Here is a 10,358-nt window from a genome sequence, read left to right on the forward strand (position 1 = left end):
GGGTGAAGTGGGAGAAGTATGTAAGGAGAAGTAGAGAAAATTGGGGATGGAAATTGTAGAAAGTGACGGATTATGAGGGGAGGTTAATTACCAGAAGTGAGTTTGAGTAAGAGAAAGTAAAGAAAATTGGGGATGGAAACTACAGAAAATGAGAGATAATGAGGAGGGGTGAGGTAGAAGATTATGAAGGGATGTGAATTAGCAGAGGGGAGTATAAGGGACACTAGAGAAAATTGGGTATGGGAACTATAGAAAGTAAGAAATTGTGAGGGGAGGTGAAGTAGAAGAAGTAATTAAGTAGAAGTAGAGAAAATTGGGGATGGAAACTACAGAATGAGAGAGATAATGAAGAGTGATAAGGTAGGAGAAGTGAGTAAGTAAGGAGAAGTAAAGACAATTAGGATGGGGATGAGAGATAATGAGGAGACGTGAGGTAGAAGAAGTGAGTAAGTAAGGAGAAGTAGAGAAAATTGGGGATGGGAATTGTAGAAAGTGAGGGATTATGAGGGGAGGTGAATTAGTAGAAGTGAGTGTAAGGGAAACTAGAGAAAATTAGGCATGGGAACTATGGAAAGTGAGGAATTATGAGGGAAGGTGAATAAGCAGAAGTGAGTGTAAGTAAGGGGCAGTAGAGAAAATTGGGGATGAAAACTACAGAAAGTGAGAGATAATGAGGAGAGGTAAGGTAGGAGAAGTGAGTAAGTAAGGAGAAGTAAAGACAATTGGGGATGGTAACTATAAAAAGTGAGGGCTAATGAGGGATGTGAAGTAGGAGAAGTGAGTCTGAGAGGAAGTATATACATTCTGAGATGGGAATTATAGAACGTGAGTTATAATGAGAAGAGATGAGGTAAGAGAAAGCTGAAAAAATTGTGGATGGGAATGATAGAAAATAAGGAATAATTGTGGGAGGCGAAGAAGAATAAGTGCGTGTAAGTAAGGAAAAGTAGAGAAAATTGGGGTTGGGTACTATAGAAAGTGAGGAATAATGGGGAGAAATGTAGTAGGAGAAGTGAGTGTAAGTAAGAGGAAATAGAGAAAATTGGTGATGGAAACTATAAAAAGTGAGAGATAATAAGGGCTGAAAAAGTAGTACAAGTGAGTGTTAGTAAGGGAAGTTAGGGAAAATGATTAGAAATGAGGGTGATTAGTTGAGGCGAAGTGATGGCTGAGGAAGAAAAGTAGGGGAAGGAGAGTGCTATCTGTACAGCAATGTAGGTACAGGCTAATAAACTTATAGATCATAACAAATTAGCACAAATGTGGGAGTTGAATAACAGAGGAAGTAAAATTTATGATTAAAAACCAACACCTGGATAATTCACCTAGATGATTTATTGCTCAATCTGTACATACTAATTTGATAAAATAGCTCTGAATGAAAAAGATTTTTAAAAAACTGTATTTGAATCAACTTATTGAAAAGAATAAGGGATCATCCATATATTACGTAACACGTTTTTCTTTTGTTTGAATAAAGACGAGCATAAAATTGCTGTGAAGTTGAGAAGGACACAACTATATAAACAAAAGAAAAACGTCTCACGTAATATATAGATGATCCCTAAGTGCCTTGCTTGGAAGCAGAAAAAAGTTGTTTTTTTTTAATATGTGGCAGGTGGCCTTCCCAGTTCCATTCCTATCCAGCTCAGGCCTGTTTATCACGTACGTTCTTGGTACGTGTGCCTCAAAGTCTGCACCGCCTCGTTTTCCGTACTACTTCCGGATTCGGCATGTGCGTCTGATAAGAGAAGTTTGAAGTTCCTTTCGGTTCGTGAGCTACCCGGGTCCCTGGTGACAGGCAATACAAATATTTTAAATAATTAGAAATATAAACAAAGGTTCGCGATGAATGAGTGATCGATCGTAGAAACGAGCGAATGAATGACAGCCTTGTCCTTGGTCGGTGCAACGTCTGTAATTCAACCTGGCTCTCTTATTATTGGCACAACATCCCACCGACCAGTTGTGATTCTGACTCAACCTACGAATTCTATAAACAATTTCTTTCCGCCGACAACCACCGTGCCACGTGCATGAGAAGCCAATATTAAATTCTCGTAACTTAAGAGCTTATAGGTTGTTGGATTGGGATGTCAGACTCTGGTTCCTGGAATATAAATAATAAATATTAAATAATTCCTTGTAGTACCTTTTGCCGCATGCGCACATTAAAGAGAGTAATCAATTTGGACCTAATCGGCCAGACGTGTTCCCAAAAGGCTTGCTGAGAGGAACTGAGAGAATGAAGAGATTTTTGGTTTTAATAACATTGGAATGTTTGTTTTTAAGGAAGAGTGTGGTACTGCGTCTATCCGCGTCTCTCTTTTTTTGTGGCGATTCGAAATTGCCCTAGAAGGTCCTGCGGTATCCCCACTACTGCCACATGTATCGTGGCAGTAGTGGGGATAATTTCTCTTTATACGCTGATTATTATTTTTTGTGATTTTTGAAATGAAAATTGTTATATATAATTACATTTAAAATGAATTGTTTGAACAATTTTTTTAGCAATTTTTCTCTTAGAAAAAAGTTTAGTCACAATTTTTTCGGAATTTTTCAACTTTTTCGTTCGAGTAAGGGAATAGTCAATTAAATTTAACAGAAATAATTTTCTAAACCGTGCATTATAATTTATAATAATATTCGCTCAGAATAATGCTTAAATTTTGCGGTTTTTTCTAACATTTTCCACTTTTATTGTAATTTTCAATTAGAGTGAGGTAATAATTAATTGAGATTGACAAACATAATTTTTTAAACAATTTATTATTGTGTTTTTAATATTCTGTTTGAATAATGTTAGAAAGTTACAGTTTTTTCTCAAATTTTCAACATTTTGTCCACTTTTCACTTATTGGTGTAATAATTAATTAAAGTTAACAAAAATTAAACAATTCCTTTCGTTTTTTGTGAATATATTTTTCGGAAATATATAATATATATTTGAAATATTCTTTACATTTTCTGTGAATTTGAAATTTTCCTTTAAGTAGTTACTAAGAGCCTTTTTGTCTAAATTATTAGTATTATTAATATTTATTCTGTGTTTCTAACTAAAAAGTCAAAAAAGCTGAAAATTGCAGAAAACCCCGCAATTTTCTAGTATTACTCAAAGAGAAGATAGTTATAAACTATGATAAATTATTTAAACAATACTATCTCACTGAGTGAAAAGTGGACAAAAAGATCATTTTTTCTTAATTCTATTATTTGGTTGAAAGTTAAGATTTTCGGGTTGAAAATTCATCGTTCTAATTTAAAAATTCAACTATTTGTTTAAAAACTCGTATATTTTCTTGAAATTTTGACTATTTCGTTGAAAGTTCAGCTATTTAATTAAAAATTTATCTATTTGTTGAAAATTTAATTATTTTATTGAAAATTCAACTATTTTGTAGAAAATTTAATTATTTCTTTGAAATTTTGACTCTTTTGTAGAAAATTAACCTTGTTGGGTTGTACATTTAAATATTTGATAAAAAAAACTCATCTTCAACTGTTTTCTTGAACGTTCATTTTTATATAGAAAATTCGTCTTTATAGATCTAAAATTATATTATTTTGTTCGGAAATTTAACTAATTGTTTCTGAATTATCATTTGGTTAAAAATTATAATTTGGTTGAAAATTAAACTGTACGGTGGAAAATTCTATTACATTTTTCGATAGAAAATTCTACTATATATTTTGATGAAAATTGAGATCATCGATTTGAAAATTCAATTATTTTAGTTAAAATTGTACTATTTTATTGAAAATTGATCTATTTTTGTTATAATTGACCTATTTTGTTTGAAAATTCGATCAGTTAGTTACAAAATTAAACACATTGATTAAAAGCTCAACTATTCTGATGAAAGTTTAATTATTTTATTGAAAATTTAATTCTTTTTTTGAAAATCAAACTGTATTGTAGAAAATTGGTCTTTTAGGTACAAAATCCAAGTATTTGATTGAAAACTCAACTATTGTGTTAAAAAATTAATTATTTTTTTGAAAATGAAACTCTTTTGTAGAAAATTTATGTTTTTAGATCGAAAATTATACTATTTGGTTAAAAACTCAACTATTTTTTTTTCAAAATTTGAGTATTTTGTCAGAAATTCAACTATTTTGTTGAAAATTGAATTATTTGGCTAAAAATACAACTATTTAGTTCCAAAGTAATCCTTTTAGTCGAAAAATCTACTTCTTTATTTACAATGAATTTTTTTAAATTAAAATTCAAATATCTGATAAAAGAGTTCGTCTTTATTTATGGCATGAAAATCCAACTATTTTTGGTTCAAATCCATCTCTTTTGTGCAAAATTTCGGTCATTTGTTCAAAAGTTTTACTTTTTTATTGAAAATTACTTTTTTATTAAAATGTCGTATTTTTGTATTGATCTTATCCTTGAAAATTCATATTTTTGGGTTCAACTTTCTTTTAAAAAATTCGTCTCTATATTTTTGGCTTGAAAAGGCAAAAATTTTTGGTTTGAAAATTCAACCATTTTTTAAGAAATCTGCAATTTTTTAAATTCTGAGATTACCCTTAATTTGTAACGAAACGTAACAAAATATTCACCCCCCCCCCACCCGCTCTTACTGTACGTAATTTATAGTTTCAAAAAAAAATAAGATATGGAATTTGAGACTAATGGACATTCTGTGTGTTCAAATAAAGCTTTACAAGGTGAACATTTCATTTTCAAAATTCTCAGATTTTTCTTTGAACAATTTTTTATTTTTCCTGACCATTAAAATTCCAATACCAGTTTTATAATCTTGTAATATTTTTAAGATCGGATCTTTTGAAAACGGAATAAAATAATATTTCATATGCAAAATAAAAATGTTTAATTTACTTATTTATTTTAAGCAAAAAATTACTTTTTATCATAAAACATGACGTTTTAAAAAAATACTTGAATTTTCAACAAAATAAATAAATTTTCGAAAACTAATTAAATGTTCAACCTAAAAAGATGAATTCTCAACAAAAAAATGTAAAATTGGATATTTCAAGCAAAAAAAATGAATTTTCATTTGTTTAAATTAATTTTGCACATCAAAAAGACGAATTCTCAACATATAAAGATTTTTCAGTCATGAAAGAAAAAAATTTAGCTAAATTGTTGAATCTTAGAGCCAAAAGGCGAATTTTCTGAACAAAAATTAATTTTTTGCGATAAAAAAATAATTTTTAACCAAAGAGATGAATTTTTAACTAAAAATATGAATCTTCGACAAAAAATAATTTCTTAACACAGTGGATCAAACAAAATAGTTGAATCCTCCAACAGAGAAGATTAACTTTCAACCAAACGGTTGCATTTTCATCCAAGAAAGATGAAATTTCTACTTAAACATATACATTTTCAAACCGAAGACAAATTTTCAAAAACTGTATTTAAATTTTCATCCAAAAAAAGTTTTATTATAACTTTTTAACATTAAAATATGAGTTTTAAGCAAAAAGGAAGTTTCCTATAAATAAGTGAATTTTTAACAAAACAGTAGAATTTTCAACCAGAAGGGATGACTTTAACAAAATTTTTGAATCTTTAAATAAAGAGTTGCATTTTTATCCCAGAAAGATGAAATTTCTACTAAAACAGGTAATTTTTAAATTAAAAAAGACAAATTTTAAAAAAGTTGAATTTTTACATGAATAAAATTTCAGTTGACTTTTCAACACCACAATATTAATTTTAAACAAGTATATTTTTTTAAATAGTGAATTTGAAAGCGAAAAGGAGGACTTTTTACCAAAATTTTGGAATTTTTAACCTAACAGTTGCATTTTTATCTAAAAAAGATACAGTTTCTACTAAAATAGGTGAATTTTTTAAATAACACAAATTTAAACCAAGAATGGTTAAATATTTACCAAAAAAGATATTAATTTGACTTTTCAACACCAAAAATATGAATTTTAAAATACAAGTAAATTTTCTTTGAAATAGTATAGAATATAATAGACTATAATAGAATAGACAAATTTAAAATAAACTTGAATTTTTAATTAAAAAAGATTTCTGTAGACTTTTTAAAATCAAAATATGAATTTTAAACACGTAAATTTTCAAACAAATAGTTGAATTTTCAAACTGGAAAGAATGACTTTTTAACCAAACAGTTGCATTTTTATCCAAGAAAAATGCAGTTTCTACTAAAATAGGTAAATTTTTAAAATAAAAACACAAATTTTCAACAAAACAGTTGAAATTTTTAACCAAAAAGGATGAATTTTTAACAAAAGTTTAGAATTTTTAAACAAACACTCGCATTTCCATCTAAGAAAGATGCAGTTTCTACTAAAATATACGAATTTTTTAATTAAAAAAGTAAATTTTCGAAAAAACTCTTTAATTTTTATTAAAAAAAGAGTTAGGTTCACGTTTCAACATCAAAATATCATTTTTAAACAAGTTAACTTTCTACTAAATAGTTTCATTTTCAACAACAAAAAACAGTTGAATAGTTTTCCCTGACTATTAATAATTAAATACCAGAATTCTAAATTTGTAATATTTTTACCTAAACAATTATATAAACGGAGTAAAGCAATCTAAAAGTAAAATTGAAAAAATCAAAATTTATTTTGCTTAACAGATATTGAAAGTTATAGGAATTCCCTGACTTTTGCATGACTTTAAAAAGTTAAAAAAATTGTTCTTAGCTAGGTTCATTGTTCATTCAACAGGGTTCTTTGGTGCGTAAATTTAAATTCATAATAAATTTCTGTAAAATTAATGTAAGTTATTTGTTTCATTTTGGAATCTCCAAAAATTACGTAAATGAATGAACGGTGCCCCCCCCCCTTAATTTAAATAGGGTGCCTTATGAAAAAATCGCACTATCCAGTGTGTACGATCTCCCCTAATGAAATTATAGACTTCTGATGATAAAAAATTGACAAATAACCTATTCTGAACTCTTTTGACTCAATAATTTCAAGAATAATTTTTAATTAATAAATTTTCAACAACAAAAAAATGTTGTTTTTATTTCTTTTGTTTAGATTATGAATTGGTCATCTTGTCTAGGATTTAAATTTCTGTACCTTGTAAATCCATCTCTTTCTGACAGAAGTCGTTTCCTGTTTGCGACATGAATCACCAAAAGGGAACATTTTATGGGGCAAATTATGGGACAACAGAGTGGTGAGTGGGATAACTGCGACTCCACAGGTTGCCTTTTTATTCAAAGGTCCCCAGGGATTTTGGCAGGCTTCCCTGCAATTTTGAATGGATGAGTCATGAATGATCCTCTTTGAATTTGAGAAAAACAAGGTTTTAAATTTTAAGTATCAGCTATTCACTATTGCCTATTCAAAAATTGAACCAGGCGTAAACACTCATAAATACCGATCGGGTTAGTACAGGTTTGCGTGAATCGTAAAAGTTATGTTCAGAGATTTTTTTAACTTCTCTTTGTTTTTTTAATATTCTAATTACGGAAATTTGGAAATAAATTAAACAGGGGATACCTCTATAGTCGATAATGATTAATTAAATTTATGTATGAATTATTATATTAATATTCAATTATTCTAATTATTATTCTAATTTAATGAATAGTTAAGGCAAGTTACGTGTTAATAAATTTAATTTAAAATTATTTATTTTACTTAGATATTATGTATAATTAATGTAAATATCATATTGAATTCAATAGAAAACACTTCCAATTCTTTAAATTTCAATTCGAAATTGATTGCAATTTCAACAAAATAGTTGAGTTTTCAAGCAAAACAGATTTTTCACCAAAAAAAGATAAATTTTCTACCCGAAATGACAAACAAAATAATATTCAAACAAAAAGTTGAATAACCGACCAAATATAGCTAATGTTTTAAGCAATAGCGATGAATTTTGAACAAAAAAGTTTAATTTTCTACTAAAAAAAAGACTTTCCCAAAATAGCGGAATTTTTAATCTATAAGAAAAATTAATTTACAACTAGATGAACGAATTTTCAAACAAAAAATATTAGAGATTCAAAAAATGTGACTTTTTAGCCAAAACACGAATTTTTTAGATAATAATTTAATTTTCAACCCGAAAAGTTAAATTTAAAAAAATTATTTTATAATATAAAAGATGACTTTTCTTACCTTTGTTAAAGAAAATAGTTGAAATTACGAAAATATTTTTTGAACTTAAAATGGAATTGTCAAATTTGAAGTCTACAAAATTAATTTTCAACAAAAAAACTGCTCTCAACCTAATAGAAAGATGAATTTTCAACGAAAAATTTAATTCTCAACCAAAGAGGCAAATATTGAAAAAAAAAATAATTTTTAACAATTTACTTAAATTTTAAACCAAATAATTAAGTTAAATTCCAGAATAAGGAAATTCCCAAATTATAAAATTTCCGAATAAGAAAATTCCCGTTTAATAAAATTCATGAATTATGCAATCCCAGAATAATAAAATTTCTGTATAATAAAATTCATGAATTATAAAATTTCCGAAAAATAAAGTTCCCGAACTGTAAAATTTACGAATAATGAATTTCCCGTACAGTTTATAATATTAACGAATTGAAAAATTCCGGAATAAAAAAATTTCCGACAGTTTATAATTTTACCTATTTTAAAAATGTCTGAATAATAAAATTCCCTAATAAAAAATTCCCGAATTGGAAATTTCCGAATAATAAAATTCTGGAATTGGAAAATTTCCGAATAATAAAATTTCCGATCAGTATATGATATTACCGAATTGCAAATTTCCTGAATAATAAAATTCCCGAACAGTTTGTAATATTAACGAATTTAAAAATTCCGGCATAATAAAATTCCCGACTGTTTATTATATTGCCGAATTCAAGAATTCCTTAATAATAAAATTACCTATTAAAAAAATTCCTAAATGATCAAATTCCCGATTAACGAAATTCATGAATTATGAAAGCCCCGAATAACAAAATTTCCTTATCATTCAATTCATGAATTATAAAAATTCCGAAAAAATTCCGAATTGAAAAATTTACAACTAATGAAATTCCCGAACAGTTTATAATATTAACTAATTGAAAAATTCCGGAATAATAAAATTCCCGACTTTTTATAGTATTGCCGAATTAAAAAATTCCTCAATAATAAAATTCCCTGATAAAAAATTCCGAATAATAAAATTCCCGATTAATAAAATTCATGAATTATGCAATCCAGAATAATTTAATTTCTGTATAATAAAATTTATGAATTATAAAATTTCAGAAAAATAAAATTCCCGAACTGTAAAATTTACGATTAATGAAATTCCCGTACAGTTTACAATATTAATGAATTGAAAAATTCCCGCCAGTTTATAATTTTACCTATTTTAAAAATTCGTGAATAATAAAATTCCCGAATTGGAAATTTCCGAATAATAAAATTCCCGAATAAAAAAATTCTTGAATTGGGAAATTTCCGAATAATAAAATTCCCCACTGTTTATTTTATTGCCGAATTCAAAAATTCCTTAATAATAAAATTTCCTTATAATTCACTTAATGAATTATAAAATTTCAAAAAAAAATTCCCGAATTGAAAAATTTACGAATAATGAAATTCCCGAACAGTTTTTAATATTAACGAATTAAAAAATTCCGGAATAATAAAATTCCCGACTGTTTATAATATTGCCGAATTAAAAAAATTCTTCAATAATAAAATTCCCTATTAAAAAAATTCACGAATAATAAAATACATGAATTATGAAAGTCCCGAATCATAAAATTCCCGGATTAGAAAAATTCCGAATAATAAAATTCTCAAACAGTTATTATATTAACGAATTGCAAAATTTCGGAATAATAAAATTCCCGACAGAAAATTGCCGAATTATAAAATATCTGAACTATAAAATTCCAGAATTTAAATAACCAAAAATTGTATTCATTTATAAAATTATTTAAATGATTACGATCAAAATTATAAAAAATTTAAAAGAATTTATTAAAAAATTTGTTTATTGTTTATATTCGAGAGTTTTATAATTCGGGAATATGTCGAGTTCGGGTATTTTATAATTCGACAATTTTCTGCTTTATCGCATTCCCATACATGTTTCTATTTCCCCTCCCTTCCTCAACTTCTTCCTCGTATACTTTCTCTCTCCTCACTTTCCCACATTCCCCCTAACTTCCGGTATCTTCCTCATTTCCCCTGAGTTCCCCTACTTTCCCATCCATACTTTCGCATAACTCTTCTACTTCCCATACCGTCATTGCCTCTCACGACCCCCACTTTACTTCTTTAATTTCCCCTTACTTCCTCTATCCACTCATTTCCCCTGATTTACCATCACGACATCTGACTTTGTTTTTTTTTTAATTCCCCTTACTTCTCCTATTTCCCTTCCCTTTCTTTCG

At 27.6% G+C, this 10,358-nt stretch overlaps 1 protein-coding gene across 3 annotated transcripts in view; it reads right to left on the minus strand.

The window, feature by feature from the left end:
* Positions 1–1,358: 1,358 nt before the first annotated feature.
* The window catches only part of LOC117175684, a 14,043-nt gene continuing 5,043 nt past the window's right edge, over positions 1,359–10,358 (minus strand). Inside the window, exons 2-4 of one of the 3 annotated variants that reach the window (XR_004467481.1) lie at positions 7,054–7,225; positions 1,989–2,110; positions 1,359–1,791 (exon numbers count right to left, since the gene is read on the minus strand). Coding sequence is in view for 1 of the 3 variants with exons in the window: in XM_033365414.1 (XP_033221305.1) it covers positions 2,066–2,110; positions 7,054–7,225 (217 nt within the window). In the remaining 2 variants the exon portion in view is untranslated. Of the gene's footprint in view, positions 2,111–2,195; positions 2,462–7,053; positions 7,226–10,358 lie in introns of those variants that run through there. The other 2 variants (XR_004467482.1, XM_033365414.1) reach the window with 2 other exon arrangements.

The sequence above is a fragment of the Belonocnema kinseyi genome, chromosome 6 (assembly GCF_010883055.1).
Source record: "Belonocnema kinseyi isolate 2016_QV_RU_SX_M_011 chromosome 6, B_treatae_v1, whole genome shotgun sequence".
NCBI lineage: Eukaryota > Metazoa > Arthropoda > Insecta > Hymenoptera > Cynipidae > Belonocnema > Belonocnema kinseyi.